At 37.8% G+C, this 23,743-nt stretch overlaps 1 protein-coding gene across 2 annotated transcripts in view; it reads left to right on the top strand.

Moving 5' to 3' along the window:
• LOC149647330 (uncharacterized) overlaps positions 1-15,687 on the top strand; it is a 34,446-nt gene extending 18,759 nt beyond the window's left edge. Inside the window, exons 2-8 of one of the 2 annotated variants that reach the window (XM_089850189.1) lie at positions 3,700-3,746; positions 8,228-8,405; positions 8,900-9,284; positions 9,502-10,093; positions 12,004-12,472; positions 12,577-12,942; positions 14,395-15,687. In XM_089850189.1, coding sequence (XP_089706315.1) covers positions 3,700-3,746; positions 8,228-8,405; positions 8,900-9,284; positions 9,502-10,093; positions 12,004-12,472; positions 12,577-12,942; positions 14,395-14,882 — 2,525 coding nt within the window. In that variant the 3' untranslated portion in view covers positions 14,883-15,687. The remainder of the gene's footprint in view (positions 1-3,699; positions 3,747-8,227; positions 8,406-8,899; positions 9,285-9,501; positions 10,094-12,003; positions 12,473-12,576; positions 12,943-14,394) is intronic. The other variant, XM_089850190.1, reaches the window with a different exon arrangement.
• The last annotated feature ends 8,056 nt before the right edge of the window (positions 15,688-23,743 follow it).

Here is a 23,743-nt window from a genome sequence, read left to right on the forward strand (position 1 = left end):
TCAAACAGTACAATTTTTGAAGAATTTTTATCTTTAAAATAGGAATAATTTCACGTTGACACAAATTTTCGGATAGTTATAAAGGTCTTCAGATATTCCAATTACGCAAAATTTTGTTAATAATTTCTTATAAGAACTATCGAGTAGTTTACCCAGATTAAGCCCCCCCCCCTCCATTTTCAAACCCAAGCAACGCTACTGTTATTGTGTAGAGGCAAGGCTAGGCACACTTGTGACCACTATTTTTCAAGATGAAAGTGGATTTGAAAAATATTTCTTAGTACCTACCCAAAGAAGCATAAAGCCCGTCTGTAGGTTTTAGAGAACCAGCAGTGTAATAAATATTCGCGAAATCGGCTGAAACGCCTGGACGTTCTTCCATAGAGATGGTTTTTAAAATTTCCGGCCGCCATTTTAAAAGATGGCAAAAATTTAAACCAAAAGGACATAACGCCCGTCTATAGGATAAAGGAAAGCCGTTTACTAAATATTTGTGAAATTGGTTGAAACTCGAGGACGTTATTGCATAAAGAAGGTTTTTTTTACATTTCCGGCCGCCATTTTTAAAGATGGCAAAAAATTTAACCCACAAATATATAAAGCCTGTCTATAGGATAAAGGAAAGCCGTGTACTAAATATTTGTGAAATCGGTTAAAATGCGAGGAAGTTATTGCATAAAGAAGGTTTTTTACATTTCCGGCCGCCATTTTAAAAGATGGCAAAAACTTTAACCCACAAAGATATAAAGCCTGTCTATAGGATAAAGGAATGCCCTGTACTAAATATTTGTGAAATCGGTTAAAACGCGAGGAAGTTATTGCATAAAGAATGTTTTTTACATTTCCGGCCGCCATTTTAAAAGATGGCGGCGGAATGAAAAAATCTTTCTTAGTACGCGCCTACTACTTAAGAGTAACGTTCCTGGAAATTTTCAGCCATCTAGGCCAAGCGGTTTGGGCTGGGCGTTGATTATCTGTCAGTCTGTCAGTCAGTCAGTCAGTCAGTCAGTCAGTCAGGACTTTGATTTATATAGATATAGATAATCTAGTTTCTCAACTCAAAATTTAAACGGAAAGAGTTAAAAAGCAGCCTATGTTTTAGTCTGTGTGTGTCCGTCTGTTAGTGCACCGCGTTAGCAGTTCGCTTTGTTTTGTGGAAAGAAATCCTACAAAACCTTAAAATTTGGTTTTCTCATAATGTATAATTAATATTTGGAAATATTTTTCGTAATTTCGATGCCTTTAGTGATTTTGTAGCTATAAAGCTCTGTTTCATTTTGATATCCCAAGAATATTTTTAATTATTATTATTTGAAATCGATGTTTATATATTACTTAAGCTATACTACATCTGTTTATAGCATAATTCTTTCTAAAGTGATTTCAAGAAGAACGCATCTATATTGGTCAAATGATTTTTTGTTTGTCAATAGGCCTAGCGAACCAAAAAGTAAACGCTTGGGTTTGGTTTTCGTTTCTGTAATACAGAGACATTAACGGTTCAGAGTGAGCCGAAAGTTAAATACACTTTTAAATAATTAGGCTTAGACTTTATAATCATGGTGGAAATCTGGGCCGCGTTCGGCAGAGCTCAGCGCTGTTAGCAGTGTCCTACAGAACGGGATTTTGTTATTGAATTTTGACGTCACGGTGCTCAGCGCTGAGCCAGCGCGTACTTCAAGGAAAATAGTCGGGTTCTTGGATAACGTGACGTAAAACGCGTAGTTCTCAGCTTGGCGAAAAAAGCATGGAGGAATTAATACAAATAGCTCTTGCTGATTCTGATGGGACTATAGCTATTTAATTGGCGTGAAACAAGTTGATCACGCGAGAAGTTTAAGAGACATGTTAGTTTCCAATTTTAATTATAAAAGTTGTTGTTATCTATCTCTTAAAATATGTTATCATACAATTTTTGTTAAGCCTTGGTACCTTGCACGCTTTATTGCGCTAGCGTTATTCTTAAAACACCAATGACCGGAGAAAAGCTATGACCACAGAGCTCAGAGGTAAACGTTTTCCAAAATCCGCTGTCTTTTTTGGTGAGCTCTGCTGAACGCAGCCCAGATCAGAGAAAGGTCTGATCGTAATCGGATTATAGCTTCGTGTTTTTATGCTTTTTATGGTGCGCATTTACCTTCAGTGTGTGTAGCCACAAATTAGCTTTGGTGTTATGTAACGTTAACAGTCATGTTGACAAAGTAAGAAAATCGTTGAGGTGAAACGAGAGGATAGTTTTTACATGGCAACCTTGTTGTGAATATGGCTTTGAACATAGAGTGTATACAGTTGAGGAGTAGAAAATTTGGCCTTTACAAACACGTAAAGGTAATATCCCTCTAAAGTTTTATCTCTTCATTTCCCGTTTTTCCCCCATCGGATGATTTTAATGTGTACAAGTATATCCTTATTGGATGTAAAGTGTCGTCTGATTTACTGTATATTTGCTATGCTTTGTATACTGCTTTAATATTTCATATATTTTAACTTCAGTATTTGTTCATAAAAAAAAAGAAACATTTCCATATCTGGGTAAATAAGTTTGTAAGTAGTCCTCCTCTAGACTCGGAGAGGTAATATTTTGGTTCCTATATCTACCAAGGCCCGTGAATGCGATATATTTCCTTCATTGCCTCCTATATCTATCAAGGCCCGTGCATTGTAATATATTTCATTCAGTGCCTCCTATATCTATCAAGGCCCGTGCATTGTGATATATTTCATTCATTCCCTCCGATATCTATCAAGGTCCGTGCATTGCGATATATTTTTCAAAACAACAAAAAATCAGAAACATAATAATTTCTTTTCTCTGTATATGAATTGAAAATATGGATAATATTGCGCTCCTTCTTTAATGGTATGAATCCTTGCCTGTCTATTAATATTTTACGTAGGAGTAATACGTTCGTTTTGTTTTGATGTGTAAAGAAATCCTACAGAACTATAATATTCCCTTTATCCATAATATAAAGTGAATATGTGGAAATATTTTTCGTAATTATGATGCATTTTGTAGTTTTGTAGCTTTAAAGCTCTGTTTCATTTAGATATTCCAAGGATAGTTTTTAATATTATTATTTGAAATGGCTGTTTATATATAACTTGAGCTATGCTACATCTGTATATAGAATAATCCTTGATCTAATGATTTCGTGAAGAAGGCTAAGGTCTGGACTCTGTCGGGTAAATCAAGTATTGGCCGCTATAGGCGTAGTGAACCAAAGAGTAAATAATTGAGACCTGAGGTGTAGTAAACTTTGGGTTTTGATGTTCGTGTCTGTCATGAAGGACATTAACGGTTCAGAGTGAGCCGAAAGTTAAATACACGTTTAAATAATAAGGTTTAAATTTTATAATAGAAGAAACCATCATGGTAGAAATTAGATCACAAAGAAAGGGCTAATCGTAATCGGGTTATAGCTTTGAAGTTTTATTCTTGTTATGGAGCGCATTGACTTCTTGACACGGAGAGGTAATATTTTGGTTTTCCCAACTTGATTTCGATTACTCTAATCTAAGTTCCAAAAATCTTCAAATTTAATCAAACACTTTCATCTCTCGTCCATTCAAAATCTTGTTAAGCCGTGGAAACATTTAAATTATTTCGCATTAAGATATAATAATGGTGCTATTTTTGGTTTGACACAAACTTTCAATTAAAATGAACACACTAAAACAAGGATGTCATTATTTTAGATTTCATTTTTCGGAGGAACAAAGATGCGCTCAAGTTAAGATCTGAAGTCAGTAATTTCATTTTTAATAATAATCTCTCTTAATTTAATATTTTAGTAATACCATAAGTTCATAAGATATGTTCCATAAGTTTGTCACTGGTTAGTGAGAGGTGGCGCCGCCAGGGGGTAGGCTGGGTAGGCTACAGCCTACCCGTAAATTTCAGAGGGGCCCCGAAATGAGGCAACCATAATACTAAAATACCATTATTACAATAATTTGACCTACAAGGCAATTAACTTTAGACAAAGTTTCATAAAGATGATGACCCTTTTAGCATTTGATTTTTACAATATTCTACAAAATGGGTTAACACACTCGTGATAAAAGTTTTTGACTAGCCTGAAAAGTTATCTCGTTTTTTGATTTTTAGCCACATCGTATGATGAACATCTACGATGAGGGTATTAGTTTGGCCTGCCCTATTGGCGGCATTGTAGGCGACGTTGTAGTGTACAGTAAATGCCTTTGGTAGTATAAAGTTTTTCGTTCGTCATTTGAAGGGAGAGCAAATGGGAGAGGAATGTGATGAGGTGATATTTTTCGTTCGTCATTGAAGTGAGACTGAATAGGATAGGATTAAGCATTGCATTTAATTGTGCTAGTAAGGTTAAGCATTGTGAATTGTGTTTTACCTTTGCTCGATATATTTAAGGCGAGAGATAGGATTATGGTATTGCCTTTATTTAAATGGGAGGTTTCTTACTCCCTTTAAAATTTCTGTCAGCCGTCGACAATAAGGATTTCACGCTTTCAATCCCGCTCGCCTATTTCAACGTTCAAAGAAATCGAGGGAAATTTTTAAAGCAAAAGGAACTATATACTGTTGTTATTTTTAGAATGGGCAAGACGGTGTTTATTATTGGAAATTACGTCTATTTCTCCAGAAATCGAGAAAAAATTTAAAAGCAAAGGAAAATATATACTAGCTAGTGGACCCGGGATAGTACAATTATAACATAAATACATTTATTGAAATAACGCTTACGGCCAATCATTTTACCACTGCTTAAAGAATTTTAAAAACTTATCAAGTATGTTACGCTTTCAAGCGCAACGAGAGGCTAATCACTCACTGGAAAGAAATTTAGCACTGTAAAAGATAGCCCATGGAGAGGCTAATCACTCAAATTTTCTCTACTTCTATGAAGTAAGAATTACGGGTAATCATTTTAGCACAGTTAATGGTAAAGCATCGAGGGGCTATTCACTCAAATTTTCTGTACGCCTCTTTAGTACAGTACGATGTGGCTACTATTACGAGCCCTTGGCTCGTCTTGTTTGTTCCGCGCTCTTTACTGCATCTTCTCTCCCATTTCTTCTGTTCCCATGAAACTTCTAGGTCAGACTCCTTTTGGTAAACCGATTTCCCTTTTCCTCACCACATCGACAGTGCACAGTGACTTCTCGGGGGGCTTAACTGAAAATCCCCCTCTCGATCTCCGGCTCCGTGTTTTTATTATTTTTGCAAACTATAGTTTATGTAATCAGGGATAGATTTAATTTTAGAAGTAGGAATGGAGAACGGTTAGTATTTACTTCAGTCCGGCTCATAGCCCAGTAAAGAGCCCCTCCATCTAAAACGTAACGAAAAGTTTAAATTATCTTATTGGCTCACTTAAACTACATTTTATGACGTTGGTGACTGGGTAGGCGAAAAATACCTTATTCCTTTTTACCTCTGTTGCTATGACCCGCCTCTTCTTTCATACTCCCCCCTTCCAAGGAAAGGGCAGGACTTTGACGCGTGCCCAGATTACTCTGTTCTCCATTCCTACTTCTAAAATTAAATCTATCCCTGATATAATAATATAAATTTTCTATTGTCTGATAATACTGAAATTTTATACATTAAACTTCTCTATAAGAATAATATGATAAAAATAGTTGTTAATTTAATATTATCGAAGCTGTGGAACTAAATTTTTCTCTTGAAATTTTATAAGGGGCCCCTCAAATCTTCCTTAGCCTATCTGCAAAAAAATCCTAGCGGCGCCACTGGTGAGAGCTTGTCATGAAGTGACGTAGGTCATAGATCCTCGTAAAGCAACGCCTGGTCAGGCGCTGATTGTCAAAGGCTTTGTATTGCAGACTAAATAGGGAGATGGAAGTCCTGCAAAATTAAGTGAGTGTAGGACTTCAATTCTCGCTTCCGTCGTTCTCGAACTAGCTCGAGCTGTAAGTCTCTAGCATAATGAAGTATAGGAAGTGTCATACTTATGGACCATATCACATATAAACTTCTCGCTTCCGTCGTTCTCGAACTAGCATTACTAAGTAAAAGAAGTGTCATACTTATGGAACATATAAACTTATGGTTTTAGTAATACCGTGCATTTTGAAAGCATATACAGGGTGGCTTCGGTATTTGTGGCCAATAGCTTCTATGGGATAGTATTATTCCACTGAAAATAGTATGTTTTCTACCATATTGTGTTGCAGGATTGATAACGTGAATAATAGATGTGTAATGCAATAGACTGCTGTAATCGAAATAATGTTTAACGTATTGCCTACAGTTTAAGACTTGATTGCTCAGTGTAAAACAAGTATTTATTGTGGACAAACGTCCCTGATACTTATTAACAAAATGTACAGTGTTATGTTGGCTAATCTAGTAATTGTTCAAAATGAAATCCGTCTGCGTGAAGACACATTTCCAATCTGTACGTGAGATTTGCGCGAACATTGGCCAAAGTTGCAACTGTCATTTCTCCAAACGCGTCTCGAATCCTACGTTTTAATTCTTCTAAGGAAGGAGGCGCAGTCTCGTAGACTCTGGCCTTCACATGTCCCCATAAAAAGAAATCCATTGGCGTCAAATCGGGTGATCTCGGAGGCCAAGGTATAGGACCCCCTCTTCCTATCCAGCGGTTTGGAAAGCGATGATCTAGCCACTGACGGACAAGGACACCGTAGTGAGGTGGGGCCCCGTCTTGCTGGAAGACCATAGTCCGTATTGTGGCCAATGGTAGTTCGTCTAAAGCATATTCAAGGTCGTTTTGAAGAAAATTAAGGTAACGAGCTGCCGTCAACGTTTCGTCAAAAAAATACGTACCTATTCACAATAGGTATGCAATGCCTACAGCTTATCTTAAAGAGTTCTAAGGTCAATAATTGACCTTATTGCTTATCTTCCGGCGCAATCATCGCTGTTGCGCGTACCAAGGGGTGTAAACGCAATTAGGCCCCTTTTAAATAGTACATCAAGCGAAGACGTGGTACGTTTTCAAACATACGTTTCAAGTTCAAAATGCCACGGTACACAAACGCGGAGATGACTCAAATGATTCTTTGCTTGGGAAAGTGCGATGGTAATTCCAGGGAAGCTAAACGCCTGTACGAGCAGAAATATCCCGATAGGCAGCAACCAAGCCGGAATCTTTTCCCGAAGATCTTGGCAAACCTTTCGACTGGCGGTTCGTTCAAAAAACGTGAACGTCAACCGCGTGCCGATAGAATAGTAGGAAACAGAGACGGAAATCATGTACCTGAGGTAGCACTTGCTCGTCTTCATCAGAACCCATGTACAAGTAGTCGAGCTGTTGCGACTGACATTGGTTGTAGCCATCCACAGTTCTAAAAATTAGGCATGCTTATCACTATCACCCGTACAAACTACATCTGCACCAGGGATTGCACGACGGTGATAATTTAAAACGAATCGACCTTTGCTTGTTTCTTCGCGAACGTATTCAAGACGAACCCAATTACCTGTCTACAGTCCTGTATTCTGACGAAGCCACGTTTCATCGTGATAGTACTATCAATCGGCATAACATGCATTATTGGTCGGTGGACAATCCGCATTATCTTCGTGAACACAAGCACCAGGTTCAGTGGAAGACTAATGTCTGGGGAGGAATTGTTGGGAACCACGTAATAGGTATTTATTGATATTGTTAGTTAACTTGTTAGACCTACCAAATTCAACCGTTTTATTATCATAGGTCCGTATTTTTTTGACGAAACGTTGACGGCAGCTCGTTACCTTAATTTTCTTCAAACGGACCTTGAATATGCTTTAGACGAACTACCACAATACGGACTATGGTCTTCCAGCAAGACAGGGCCCCACCTCACTACGGTGTCCTTGTCCGTCAGTGGCTAGATCTTCGCTTTCCAAACCGCTGGATAGGAATGTACATAACACTGTACATTTTGTTAATAAGTATCAGGGACGTTTGTCCACAATAAATACTTGTTTTACACTGAGCAATCAAGTCTTAACTGTAGGCAATACGTTAAATATTATTTCGATTACAGCAGTCTATTGCATTACATATCTATTATTCACGTTATCAATCCTGCAACACAATATGGTAGGAAACATACTATTTTCAGTGGAATAATACTATCCCATAGAAGCTATTGGCCACAAATACCGAAGCCACCCTGTATAAACTAAGTAAAATGGAATACAGTCTTAAACGCATAAACCCAAATTTACAATCTTTTTCATTTTAATTTTGCGTTTTCATTTTGGTAGCCTGAACCAAATATTTTTCAAAACGAAATTGGTCCCAGTGGCGAAGTATTATCAATAGTAAATAGGAACACACAAGTGTCGAACCAGTTTCAGGACAGTCAGAACGTAAATGTGGTTCTTAGCCAGTTCGTGATACGAAACTCCGAACAAATCTCTACCACAGAATTGACCGAAAAAGGTAATTAATTACCTAGCTAAGACCATTAAACACAGATGGACTGGAAAAATTATAAGCTAAAACCCCCGTTGCCGTTCTTCCAATGGCATCGTCTGTCAGCAGCGCCCCTAGCAGGAAAAGTCCCGAAACTCAATGTCATGGAGCAAACCAGGAGGGATGACTCTGGCAGTTTACGTTACCGTCCGGTAGAGGCATGGCAGAAGCGTTGCAGAAACTAGTGCTTCTAGCGGCCTCTAATTTTCTTACGGAACATAATTAGATGTTCTAAAATCGGTTATCATAGGCCAAAGCATCGAGTTGACTCTCCTGTTTTGCTCCATGGCTATGGTTTGAGTCGAGAACGTTCAATATTTGTCGCGGCTTGGTGCTAGAGAGGCGTTGCCCTAAAATAACCACGCGCTGTATCTCCATTTCAGTCCATCTGTGTTTAATGGTCTTAAGGAAGAGTGTTTATCGTTGCCCTTGGACAAATTTGTAAAACGCGTGTTTATTAGACGCAGAATATTTGAAGAGCAGCCTTCGTACCGTTTGGAGTTCCGAGAATTCATGGTTAATTCCTTTACCATGGCTGGAAGAGAATATGCTACCACCCGAGGACTACTTTGTCCAATTAGACCTCGAGGTCTTGTCTCGTGACGGCTTTGTCTCCAAAGGCGCCGTCGATCTCAAAGACCTTTTGGCACCGACAGATGGAAACTTAATGTTGAACCCCAAACGAGTTCTTGTCCGGGGTGAGGTCGGTTATGGAAAGACCACCCTCTGTATTAAACTAGCTCATGTTTGGTCAACCGAGGAGAATTCTTTCCTTTCGCATTTTGATTACGCTCTACTATTCAGATTCAGAGATTTACCCGATTGTTTGGAGAATCAATCTAAGGAGTAAGTGGACTGTTTAATGCTCTTAAAATTTGAATTTTGCTTTATTTGAGGAATTGAAGGCTCTATCTACAAGTTGAAGTTTGACAAGTGATTTATTTTTTTCAAAATTAGCCAACGAAGGTGAAAAATTTAAATATGTGGGAGTTTCTGGGAAATATTGTTATTAGACTTCTGTTATTTTGATAATCAAGTCAACCACGTTGTTATTACCCTTTAGTTCAACACTCGAGGAAGAATTGATACGTGAATTTAAAGCATACGTCAGACCTGAGATCAGCGTGGACTGTGTGAAATCATTTCTGCGTCGCGAGTCTGAGAAAATCCTTATTTTACTCGACGGCTACGACGAATGCAAGGCGTGTCATTTGGACTCGGTCCATCGCGTTCTGAGTACCTCGGACCCTCTCAGCACCTTTTTTGCTTCCACTATCATTGTAACTTCAAGACCCTTAGTAAATAAAACATCCCATCACGCTTACTTTACTAAGCACGTCAAGATCACCGGTCTGAACAGCGACAGCAGAAACGAATTCGTCGAAAGATTCTTCGGTGCTGACCAGCAATTCTTGGATGTTTTGAAGAAACAGTTAAATGTGGTCCATTCTTCATTTGGAAGCAGTTTGTCGCCATTCACTCTTTACCTTATCTGCTTTTTGTATGAAGAGAGACAACTTAAAGCATTCAGTACGCATCTGGAGCTTATGCGAGACTTATTGAACGTCTTGGGAAAGAGATGCCTAGAAAGGGAACCTTCTCTAAGTCACTTAACAACCAACGATCTTGACATCGAATTCGTAAAGCTGGGAAAGGTACGTCAATGAAACATGAGTTAACTTTAAAGGGCATGCGAATTTACAATTTCATATCATATTTTCCCACGAAAGTGGTATTATGTTACACTTTCAAGTCTCTACTTTCAAAATATCAAGTTTTTATTATAATTGAACCAAAGTTTCTATTTTTAAAATCCATTAAAAAATCACGAAAACTCAATTTCGATATATAAACAATTTTGTCTTGTCGAGCTTGTTCCCTCGTTTTATGACATCACTATGACGTGAGGGGAAAAAAGCGCGGCAATCCTATACGCGCGTCTCGAGCTTCTCGCCAGTCCAAAGTCTGGGTCTGATAGCGGAGAGAGCGGCACCATCTCACGTGAAAAATATATCTGTGACGTCAGTCTACTGGAAACGTTTAAGCCTTTCCTTAAAAGCGGATTTCAAATAATTTCATATGAAGCATTTTGAAATGCATATTGCCAAAAAACCAGAAATCGGAGTATTAAAAGCTTGATTTTTTTGAATTCACTGAAATTAATTCTATCATTTGTTATATAAATCAGAGGTTTTTCGTACGAAGCTTCTCATTCCCTTTAAACACGAGTAATCCTATTTTAATAACTCTCCGAGTGACGATGACGTCACGGAGAGGTATTACACTGGGCGTGTGTGTCTGTCTGTCACCGCGTTCGCAGTTGGCAAATCAGAGAAAACGTGATTGCAATACCCGAACCCAAGATCTCATTCACGTTAAGAGAGAACGTTCGAGTTTACCTATAACTGTGCTTCCATCAAGTACTACCTAGGTCCCTCCCATCCCGCCATTTTATCGATACACTAACACCGCCTGGTGGACTATCCATTCATTATTTATCGAAATTGTCGTTCTCGATCTCGATGTGAGGGAGACTGAGTCCAAAATTAGTAGAAATGTTTATTAGAGCAACAGTTGATAGTGCTGGTTATGTCGATATAAATATAGACCGAATACTAAATAGTAAAATAGACAATAGTTATTCGATTATTATAACAAGGAAAGGCCACTATTATTTTCCTTAAGTGCCAGAACAAAAAAGGCTTACGTTTGAAACTTCAGGTAAATAGCCATATTTTAATATAATACCACGTTATTTTTATCTGTCCCTACCCCGATTGATAAAAAATATATTTTTAATAAGGCCGATCCGATGTTATTAATCTGAATCGTATACTAATACTTAACATTGTTGTCAATAGTTTCTTTCGACTTCTTGCCTAGGCCGACTCTCGAGTCGCTACTGGCCGCGTCCATTTAACATTTTATTCAGTAATTTCCACTCGATCACGCGCGTCACGACGCAAGCTGCTCTCGCTATAGCTATAGCGCGAGCAGCGCAGCGTCTGGGAGCGCGAAGCGAGTGGGCTATGGCTAAACCGACTTAAACTAGGCCCCTCCCAGAAAAAAAAGATAACTCTGACTTCATGGAAGCGGATTAGACTGACTCGAACGTTCTCTCTTAACGTGAATGAGATCTTGCCGAACCGCATTCACAGAAAGCAATATTGGCTTCTACTCCAGGGTTATGATGTACGCGGCGATCGACAAGGGTTACGAGAAACTTCTAGCCTCACAATTTCTGGGCTTCCACTTAAGGTCCATGCAATTGCGCTATTTCTTGTCCCTTATCGGGCATCGGCTAACTTATATACCAAAAATTTCCAAAAAAAACTGTTAAAGAGGCATACGCTATAGAATTCAAACGTCAACAATAGCTATGTTTAAAATGATTTTAGGAATAACGTTTCTTAAACTGACTTAATTAGATTTAAGGTAAATTACTGGCAATTAAAATAATATCAATTTTATTTATTTCATTATTTAAGAAAAAACCTCTTAAGAGTGGTAGATAGCCCTGGTCGCGACTCGGAGAGGTTTAATTTGGTTTCCCAACTTGTTACAGGTTTTCTATCGTTCCTTGCGAGACGGCAACATTATAATTGAGCAAAGCTTTTTTGACGAAGTCTTTCTGGGTGATCAGACATTCGTGAAAAGCTGCGGGCTACTAAAAAAGCCGTTACAAGTTCGAAGACGACAAGAACTTTCCGTTTGGGAGCCGGTCCATCAGAGTTTCATGGAATACCTGTCTTATTTTTTCCTGAAATTTTGTCTCGATAACAATATGGAGAGCGAGAAAAGACTAAACTTCGTATCATCTTTGAAGCTCGATCTGTTTGACTGTTCGGTGGTTTACAAAGATCAGTTCGAATTAAACTTGGTTGTCACCGTCGTAACGGGGGTCAGACTCGTCTTCAACATTGAAGTCGACCCCGAACAAGAAGTCCAACTGACCGATTGCAATTTCATGATGTTGAATAATGAGATGTACACTAATTATATGATGAATTCCGGAGGCTGTGATGTACTTAAAGGTGAGCTGCAGGGCAACAGAGATCCCTTTTAGACATGCAAACTTAATGGTAGATCATAAATTTATGATCGAACTAGGGAAAGTGTAATTCATAAAAAAAAATAGTTTCGTATCTAATTTCAGTGCATTATCAAATTCGTCAAAGCAACGACAAATTTCCGTCTTTATGTCCTTTCGAAATCCACTTGGACGACGATAAGGATTGCCTGATAAATCTAGCCAAATCCCTGAAATATTTCGCCTTTATGAACCTGAGATATCCTCGCCACGTTTTTCCTGAATTCGTTACGAATAGAAAACCTTACGAACTGCAAAAATATCGGGACAATGTTGAAAACTGCGAGCTGATATTGTTTGACTTAAATTTCGGATACAACAGTGAGACTTGGCCGAGTTTCGTCTTCCGAATATGGCTATTTTCAACTCTCTTGCTCGAGAGTGCCAACCCTTTTCCTTTTCAAGAACTAGAAGGTAAAAAGGTCATTTTGAAACATACACGAGGCGTTGCTTTTAAAAGGAACGTTCAAGTAACGTAACATTATACCAGGGATAGATTTAATTTTAGAAGTAGGAATGTAGATTGTAGAACGGCTAGTATTTACTTCAGTCCGACTCATAGCCCAGTATAGAGCCCTCCCTCCAACACGTAACGAAAAGTTTAAATTATCTTATTGGCTCACTTAAACTACGTTTTGATGACGTTGCTGACGGGGACGGCGAAATATACAATAGACCTATTCACACTTATGGCCGCGCATGAGCAGTTACAATGCTTGGCGGCATGAGTTTTACGCTTCTATGGAGTTAACTTGTAAACTAAACTACGATCACAGACCAGAAATTTCTGGTCTGTGCTACGATGGACGTGTGGGAGAACTTTTTGTAATTTAATATTAAAATAAAATGCCTAGTATTTAAAACCGAGAAAGTACAATTAAAACCATGTTAAGAAATGAAGTGTTTAAGTTTTAATGAAAACGGAGCATTGATATTAGTAGGCTAAAACTCACTAAGCCTCGGCGACGGTATGGGATCATCGCTTCATCGGCGATGTCCGCCGATGCCGTGCCGAAAGCGCTACGTATAAAATGCTCGTAAGCCTTGGCGCCCAATTTGGTGTGTAGAATTTCATGAACTACCTCAATCTTACATCTATCAATTGAATTCGATAATCTCACCTAGGAAATTCAATTATTACATTTGCAAGCGGTAATACAACACTGTTTTATGAAAATAAACTCAAACGCGTAACAAGTAAGGCAAAAGCAAAGGTTACAAAAATACTACTGGCAACAAACATTCTTTTCGCGCATGCTCATCTCTCGAGAATTTTACCCCCTTTTTACCATCGCTCTACCGGTGAAAAGGTCTATTCCTTTTTACCTCTGTCGCTATGACCCGCCTCTTCTTTCAAACTCCCTCCCTGTCCCGTGGAAGGGGGTCCGGGACTTTGACGCGCGCCCACATTACACTGATCTCCATTACTACTTCTAAAATTAAATCTATCCCTGATTATACGACCTTTTTCAAAATATAAAAGTAAAAATATTAAGAAAATGAAATGATCTCTTATTACAAAATAATTAGCATTTATTTAGTCCTAAAAACGAGGACTATAGCGCCATCCGCCATTGGTTTAGTGGCGTCTGTTAAATCGAACCACTTACCCCTATGGGATTGGATGAATTCTCATAGGCTGAGAGGTAAGGGTAAGGTATGGCATAGCCCACTCCATCACGAGCGTACGAGGCTCGATTTAGCAGACGCCACTAAAGCAATGGCTGATGGCGCAGTAGTCCTCGTTTTTAAGACTAATTAAATGCTAATTATTTTTTAATATTTAATTCCTTTTATATTTAGAAAAAGGCCGTTATTTTAAGGTATAAAGTTAAGTTACCTTCCTTTTTCCATTATCTTTTCTAGGCATGACAGCTGCTACCTTTTTTCACCGTTTGTTGAGTTGTTTGATTGAAGCCCGCTTCCGTATTGACGTCGTTCTGAGCGTCATTTGTATGGGTGCCTTCCGTTTAATGTGTTTTTACGAACAAAAGTCGGATACTTTGAAATTATATTTCGTGGACATGTTTGGTCTGAAAATTGAAAGATCCGTGCCGTTCAAAAAATCTGCTGAAGATTTGAGCGAAATTATGAAACACGTAATATTTTTTGAACAAGAAACGGGCGACCAATCACCGGCGTCTTTGTGCAGATTAAGCGGAGTGGCAGCCGAGTCCGTTTTATTATTCTCAAGTTCTTTGGTTATCTACGAAGACCCAGAAATGTGCTCCACCCGATTGTGCAATGAATTCAGATCAGACTTTAAACTAAAATTTGATTTGGAAAAACTCAAGTTTCCTGATGGAAAATCCTTAGTTTTCAATATGTACAGTTACGATTCAGATTGCGGGTAACGCATGCGCAATTACTGCTTCGAGAAGGTCTAATGAAGCACGCACGGACAAATTTTCTTTAAAGGAAAAGTTCAAGTAACATAACTGATTATACGTTAAAAGAACGCCCTTTTTCTAAATATAATAGGAATGAAATATAAAAAAAAAAAATTATATTAATACAAAACGATTTACATTTAATTAGTCTTAAAAACGAGGCCACCATTGCTTTAGTGGCGTCTGCTAAATCGAATCATTTCTTACGCTCACAGGCTGACAGAAGTAAGGGTTAGAGGTTCGATTTAGCAGTCGCCACTAAACCAATGGCGATGCAGTAGTCCGAGATTTTAAAACTAGTTAATGGGTTAATTGTTATATAAAGTATTTGTTGAAAAATAAGAAATCGTCATCACAGTTGCGCGCGATTTTTTACGTGACGTGAGTCTGGTGAATTATTGTTAAGCCATGGATAAATAATGCGCGCGATGAAATTTCTTATAGCATGAAAACAAATTTCCTCATTCTTTATCCATGATCTTAGGAATTTGAGCGCGAGCGTCATTTTTTCAGACTAGAAACGTCTCTCGTGACGATTTGTTAAATTTTTCAATTAGCTCCTCCTACTTTATATATTTACCTATTGCTTATTATTTTGCAAAAAGATATGATTTATTTAGTTTTAATATTTAATTCCTTTTATATTTAGAAATAGGTCGTTTTTTTAAGGTATAATCAGTTATGACAGCTAAACGTTTCCTTTAACAACTTTTGTTAGATTTTCTACATCTAAAAAATGACAATAAAAACGAAATAAATTAATCATAAATATATATTTCACTCCAAGAAGGTTGGCCTTGGGTTTCTATGTTTTCATCATCTTTTTTCTCTTACGTTGGCGACCACGTCATTATTGTTACGACCAATTAGAGTTATTATAAAGGGTAGATGTAGGCTTAATTAGAAACATCTGTAAACCGCATCCCCGCCGTTAACATCTTTCCAACTTATTGCCACAGTTTTCATGAGCGAAATAAATACCATACAATTTACATTTTAAAACCGATGGGAGGGTTTTGAAGAAGAGAATATCACGGGTAATAACGGAAATTTCCATAATAACAGAAGGGAATAAAAGAGAGAAGGGAGGCATTAGAGCCTGCTATGGTAACGAGAGTCCAACCCAAGGGGGGACTATCTCTCTCAAACTTTGGGCTTTCTTCCGAAATTCGTCGCACTCGAGCCTGCATGGGGGGAGTGACGTAGCTGAATGTCTAGGATTTGCTCCAAAACGTGTAAGGCGGGCTCATAGTATGTATGACTTTGTCTGTCTCTATTGAACTTAGGACTTAAAAAGGGTGTTTGCTTCAACTGAGATATTAAAAGTGAATTGATACCTTACTATATTAAATAAAACACAACCATGGATATTTTAAAAATTTATTTGCTTCAACTGAGGTTTGCTAAACAGCGCAGTGTAAACTAAGCTATATTTGCCTTTGGAAATTCCCTTTCAAATACAAAATATCAACCTGTAAGAATTAAGCCTTGGTTAACTACACTTTAGAAATTAGATTACATTGGTTGTCAGTCTAAAATTAACGTGACATGGACAGTGTGAAAACTAAATATTTAAATACTAAATAATATAATTATTTATTTATTTATTTACTTTGGTTGAACGCTGCTGTGAATCATTATATTTTAATAAATATGAAATGCAACGGACATGAACCCGAGCGGCGGCCGAGCCGAAGGCCCGAAGCTGACGGGTACTCTACTTGAGACTCTCGGGTAGAGGATGGGAGAAGCAAGGAGAGGGGAATGGAAAAAAATCGAGGGCAAAAACGCTACGTCTTGTTTTATTTTTTAAGACATTCAGTGACGTCTCTCCTAGGGAAAACATAGGTGTCGTGCCCCCCCACCATCCGTTCCAAAACTCCGAAAAATTACCCCCCATTATAAGCCAACCTATATAAGCGGATGCGAGTTTAAGAACCTTGAGTCCAACCAACCTCAAGAAAACCGCGAAAACTTTGCGCAAGTACACACCTTTTAACCAATTTACTGCAAATATAGTTCTTTAAGTTCTCCGTATGAGGCGCCCTATTTGTCTGCTAGATTTTCATTCTCCAAAGGCTTAGGGCTGTCTATGTTTCGTTCTTGTTACCTCTCCGTGTGACGTAGTCCAGGAGAGGTTCTGTAGCGGCCGTGTCTGTGTGTCTGTGTGTTTGTCTGTCTGTCTGTGTGTCTGTCTGTCCGTTGTTACACCCACGTGACCGCGTTCGCAGTTTGCGCATCGGAGCAAACGTGTTCGCCATTTCCGAACTGCTTTCACAGTCACGGAAATGGCTCCTCTACTTGAGTTCTCACACCACCATCTTCTGGTCTTTGTCCATCCCACACGAACACCAGTTTGTTCTTACTGGCTTCTAATCACCACCATCTTCTGTTCTTTGTCAATCCCACATTGACACCAGTCTGCACTTACACTGGCTTCTAACACCACCATCCACTGGTCTTCCGTCTATTCCACATAGACACCAATCTGTATCATCTGAAGCGTAGACTTCATTTCCTGTTCTTTTCCCCATTGACTGATTTCCATGTGTCCAAGATTTATCCTTATTGGATGTGAAATGTCGTCTGCTTTACTGTACATTCGCTATGTTTGGAATACTGCTTCAATATTTCGTAAATTTTTACTTCAAAAAAGTGAAATAATTCCATATCTAGGTAAATAAGTTTGTAGTAGTAGACCTCTTGACTCGGAGAGGTAATATTTTCGTTTTCCCAACTTGTAAATGAGACTAAAACTTCCACTATTGTGTCTAAAATAGTGTTGGCAATGTGTATTTTTTAAATATGACGGAATTGCGGTTGATATGATAGCGCCCTATTCGCGAAAAAAACCTTTTTTTAAACAGTTTAATCATTCTTTGATAGAATTTCAAAGGTAGAAGTTAGCGTTAGATTTGCTCGATTAATTTTGTTCGGCAAATAATATATTTCAGCGTTACGTATTACTGAAGGAGATTGATTTTGCCAATCTTTGTGAGTATTTAACTGTTTAATAATTATTTTGGTTAAGTGGGAGCCTAGCTTATGTGTGATAATAATTCCATATCTAGGTAAATACGTTTGTAGTAGTAGACCTCTTGACACGGAGAGGTAATATTTTGGTTTTCCCAACTTGTGTAATTATAACCTCAAGTATGTATTTTATTGAAACTAATTTTTATTTTTACCTCTCCGAGTGACGTATGTCACGGAGAGGTATTACACTGGACGTGCGTGTGTGTCTGTCTGTGTGTCTGTGTGTCTGTCACGCCCCACGTGACCGCGTTCGCAGTTTGCGTATCGGAGCAAACGTGTTCCCAATTTCCGGACTGCATTGACAGTTCACGGAAATTTGGGTTTGTCTCCTCTGGCTATTCTACTTGAGTTCCAACACCACCAGCTTTGGTTTTCCTCCACTCCACATGGACACTAGTCTGTACTTGCTAGCTTCCAAGCACAAACATCTTCTGTTCTTCGTCAATTTAACCTTGACACCAGCTTCTATGCACCACCATCTTCTGTTCTTCGTCAATTCCACATTGACACCAGCTTCTATGCACCACCATCTTCAGGTCTTTGTCCATTCCACATGGACGCCAGTCAGTCCATTATGGCTTCTTTTCCTTCGTCATCGTTTGGTTACAAGATATACGCGGCGATCGGCTAGGGTTACGAGAAACGTCTAGCCTCCCAATGGCAGGGCTTCCACCATCGGTTCACGCGAATGCGTTTTTATCTATTATTGGTTTCAAGATATACGCGGCGATCGGCTAGGGTTACGAGAAACGTCTAGCCTCCCAATGGCCGGGGTTCCACCATCGGTTCACGCGAATGCGTTTTTATCTATTATTATAATGGAAACGAATCGTATATAGGCCTATATCCCAAAATTTTAAAAAAGCGGGCAAGAGGGGTACCCTTCACTTTAAACGTCAATATTAGCAAAGTTTCGAAAGATAATAGGAACAACTTTATTTTAAACGATTTAACTATTTTTAAAGTTATTTACTGGCGATTAAAATAATTAAAAATAATTATATTTATTTAAATATTAAAGATAAACCCAAGTACCGAAGTCGTTAAATCATTGCCTCCTATATCTATCAAGGCCCTGCATTGCGTTATATTTCCTACATTGCCTCCTGTATCTATCAAGGCCCACGCATTGTGATATATTTCCTTCATTGCCTCCTATAACTATCGAGGCCCGTGCATTGCGATATATTTTTGAGAACAACAACCAAAATGGGAAGCTCCTCTCGGAACCATAATAATTTGTTTTCTCTGTTATATGAAATGAAAATATGGATAATATTTTCGGCAATTCGATTTGAATGGCTCTTTGTGATGTATCATTCTCTCAGCACTGTTCATAATGGACAGGAACGTAGAGATTCGAGACACTTGGAATTACGATAGTGTTTCAAATCCTCTGTAATGAGGGCTTAACGACTTGGAGTGACTGGAAAGATAGATACACATCCTATTTTTTAGTTGTACCATGCGTACCACAATGTTGCCAGGCGTTTATTGAAGGATGCTTGGGTACTTGGTACAGACTGTTACGTCTACCAAGTTTCCTAGCATCCAAGAATAAATAGGATTCATAGAAGCCAGTGTTAAGGGCATGTCATGGGTCAAGTCGTTAAATATATCGACGCAGTTAAATAGCTGATGGCATTATTTTATCCACTTTCTCATTGCCTTTCGAGTGGAAGTTCAACTTTGGCACGGACGACAGATGGCGCTCTTAAACTTCTACCCCCAAAAATCGCTGTTGTCTGCTCGTTTTCCCCTTCCGCGTTTTTTCGTTATAAACTTATGATTTAACGAACTGTTCAGATAAAATTTCATATTTCCTAAGACAGATAAGCTTCTCCTTCATCTTCTTCCTTTCATCTTACTCCCAGTTAGATTTAACGCTTAAAAAAATATATTTTCAATAAAAACACCGCTTCCACTAGTGGATTTAAACTCCTTGTTAGATTAGTGTAGGTGTAGAGAGTAATCATTACAAACGCTTAAAAATATTTTCATAAATGAAGAACATAGAACATTTATTCTATATCAAAAAATATTTTGGTGGTAAGATTGCTTTAGAAAAATCCAAACGGCTAGATATTGGTAAAAAAAGACATGTGTAAGCTATTTGTAGATGAGATAATTGTTTTACATGTTTTAAATGAGACTAAAACTTCCACTATTGTGTCTAAAAAAGCGTTGGCAATGTATATTTTTTAAATATGACGGAATTGCGGTTGATATGATAGCGCCCTATTCGCGAAAAAAACCTTTTTTTAAACAGTTTAATCACTCTTTGAAAGAATTTCGAAGGCAGAAGTTAGCGTTAACTTTGCTCGATTAATTTTGTTCGGCAAATAATATATTTCAGCGTTACGTATTACTGAAGAAGATTGATTTTGCCAATCTTTGTGAGTATTTAACTGTTTAATAATTATTTTGGTTAAGTGGGAGCCTAGCTTATGTGTGATTGGGTTGTGGCTTCCATGTTTTGGGACATTTGCTTTTTGTGTGGCGAGGTATGATTCAGCTTTGATATGGACAAATGTTACAATTCGTACAGGTAGACTAAGAATACGGTTGAGGTATAGCGAGAGACTAGAGTTTCCACAGCAATTGAGAGATATTGAAAAGGCTTGAACAATTGACTATTTTAAAATTGAATTCCTGCACTTGCAAAGAATTAAAAAAAGCGATAGATGCATATATTTAGGTTGTTTAAGGGGTAGTGAAAGTCATCTCCACTCGGAGAGGTAATATTTTGGCTTTCCCAACTTGTTTAATATTAATTCAGAATAATTAGTTTTCATCTATTTATTACCTTCAAATTATCTGATTTTGGTATGTTCTCAATTCCCGTGCATCTAAATTAATTGCACAGCTTGATTTCGTTTATCAACATGAAATTGGGCCATTTTTATCTCTTTCAATGTAAAGTTGTAAACAACACTACTTTTTATACGTCAACCGAGAAGTCACCTTATCTGACGTCAGAGCTACGACAGAATTTAGATAGCCAATCAGTGAAGGGTAGTTGATTTGAGGTTAGTAAGACTGTTGTTACGAGTGTAAAGCATTATGGAGATATAAAGTGTGTCCCTTCTCTCTTATTGCCTTCTGATAATAACTCTTTCGTATAACGAAGACCTTTTGGTTAAATTCAAATGGGTTTGTTACAAGCAGCTTGTTAAAATGCAAATTTGGACATAATATCGTTTTATATTGCCAATTCGGACATAATGTCGATTTATATTGCAAAATATGATAACATATCTCGCTTGTGTTTCAGTTTAAATATACAGAACACCGCGAGTAATGCTCAAAATCTCCATAATAATTCGATCTTATAACGAGGAAGTTTTTGTGATATTATGATATATATCCTTCACGCTATAAAACAAATGATGTGTGGCCCGAATTGGTTCCTTCAGCTTTGTGTTGGGTAAAACTGAAGTAAAAAAAGTCGCCTATTGCTTTAAATTGCGACGAAAACGGTATTCAGTGTTTTGATGCCAAAATTGGACGAATATAGAGTGGGTAATCCATGTTAATAGAGGTATTTAAAATCCGAATACGTTCTCTTTAAAGTCATAGTTGACTGCGTGTTGACGTGAGAGAGGAGCCAAAATAAATCCGTGAAATCTTCAGGTCTTAGTTTGAATCAAAGACACTTGACTTGAGCAAATACCCGCAAAGACGTAGTAAAGAAAAAGAGAAACACTGAAGAAAAGCAACAGGTACTGCTGGTTAATTGCATCAAATTTGTCAAAAAATTGCGGTTAGTGTAAATGACCAGTTAATAATGTCTACAAACATACACTTATTTACAGCAGTTTCCCAAATAGCACCCACGGTTCTAAATTAAAAACAAGTTGCGAAACCAAAATAAACCTCTCCGATTAGAGACGCAATTTGGAGGTTTTTCTTAAATAATTAAATATATATAATCAGAAGTCCATAAAATTAGCCTAATTAGGCTAATTTAATGGATTTCTGATATAATTGATATTAATTATTTTTATCGTCAATAATTTACCTTAATTCTAGTTAAATCGTTTTAAGAAACTTAACTCTGAAAATGATTTTAAACATTGCTATTGTTGACGTTTGAATTCAAGCGTATGCCTCTTTAACAATTTTTGGAAACTTAGGGTATTGATTCACAGTAAAATATAAGAAAACCCGCAATTGTGTGAACCTTCGGTGGAAGCCCTGCCATTGGGAGGTTAGACGTTTCTCGTATCCCAAGCCGATCGCCGCGTACTTCTTAACCTTAACGATGATAATGGAGTAGAAGTCAATGTCGCTTAATTCTGCGAACACGTTTGCTCCGAGTTGCCAACTGCGAACGCGATGACAGACATCGTGTTAAAATGTGTGGAACACTAGCGGCGGCTAACAATACCTGCGTGAGGTTCGGCGTGCAAGAGGTAATTGTGAAAATAGATCAAATTTGCAATTATGCGTGATAAAATACAATACGCAGATTCATGGACCGAAACAATTTTTGCAAAATCAGGCCTACAACCCATACGCTAATGATATAACTTTGATATTTACAATTTTGCTGACGCATACGAAAAATGTCACGTAAGGTTTTATATTAAATTGTGTTACGCATGTGCAAACAATCGAGAACTTTATCAAATTTGATGTTGGGGAATTTGAATTATTTGAATACTTCAGTGAAATAATCGACAAATTTTCGACCAAGTTTCCTATCGAGAATGTTTTGTTTGCACACTCGTAGTGTGTAGGGTTCGAAAATTACGGTAATTTCGGAAAATGGTAAATTACGCCGTAATTTATAGCGTAAATTACCGTTCATGGTAATTTACGAAATTTCAAAAATAAATTATATTGATCGTTCATAAGCTAAATAATGAGAAATATCACTTGAACATAGCTATACTTTTTATAGCGTAATATCGTACATTATTTAAACACCGAGTTTTGATGTTTGCAGCTCAAAATACTTTTGAACAGCAACATTCATTTCTTCTTCTTACCCTTTTTGTGAATTATTGCTATTTCACGTTTTTAGAACAAAATTCTAGAGATGGGTCGATACCAGTTTAAACCGATACAGATATATCGGTTTAGTCCAAAATCGGTACCGATATTGGTATCGGTATCAGCCCATCTCCACAAAATTCTAACAACTACAGGGTTTCCAGCTGATGCAAAGGAACTCGACAACAAGAATAGACAAGAAAGTAAAATTTCATTTCCTTAACCTTTCCGGTATGTTATCGATTGGGCGTGTTATCAAAACAGCATTGTCCAAAACGGCTTTTTCATAAACGCGTTTGCCATTATAGCCATTTCTTGTTTTAGCGCATTTTGATTACAGCGTTTACATCTTGAGCGTGGTTTCGTATGCCTTTTCCAAAAAATTATATTTTATATTTACTTCCGATGTAACTTTACTCCTTTTTGCACAATATTGTTCTTTGTTCTATATGCTTAATATAATAATTTCCCTCCCTATCGATCACAGTTTGGGCGGAAACAGCAACCGCTGTTTTGGGAAATAGTGCTGTATTGAGAAACGCGGAAACAGCAACCGCGGTTTTGCTTCCACGCGGTTTTGCAAACCGCTGTTTTGGGAACCGCTTTATTCCAAAACGCTCCTTTGAAAACCGCTCAACTACCCGTGAACCAAATTTTCCCACGCTTGCCATTTGACTTTGTATGACCGGTATGACTTACTCGTGTCTCGTGAGAAAAAATAATTTTGCTGCGCGGGTAGAGCAAAATATGGAGCTTCTAGATCTTTTCCAAGAGAAAGAAATGAGAATTCG

The sequence above is a fragment of the Phalangium opilio genome, unplaced genomic scaffold (genome assembly GCF_054372755.1).
Source record: "Phalangium opilio isolate 3A_F unplaced genomic scaffold, DU_Popi_V2 ptg000089l_1, whole genome shotgun sequence".
In the NCBI taxonomy this organism is placed as follows: Eukaryota; Metazoa; Arthropoda; class Arachnida; order Opiliones; family Phalangiidae; genus Phalangium; species Phalangium opilio.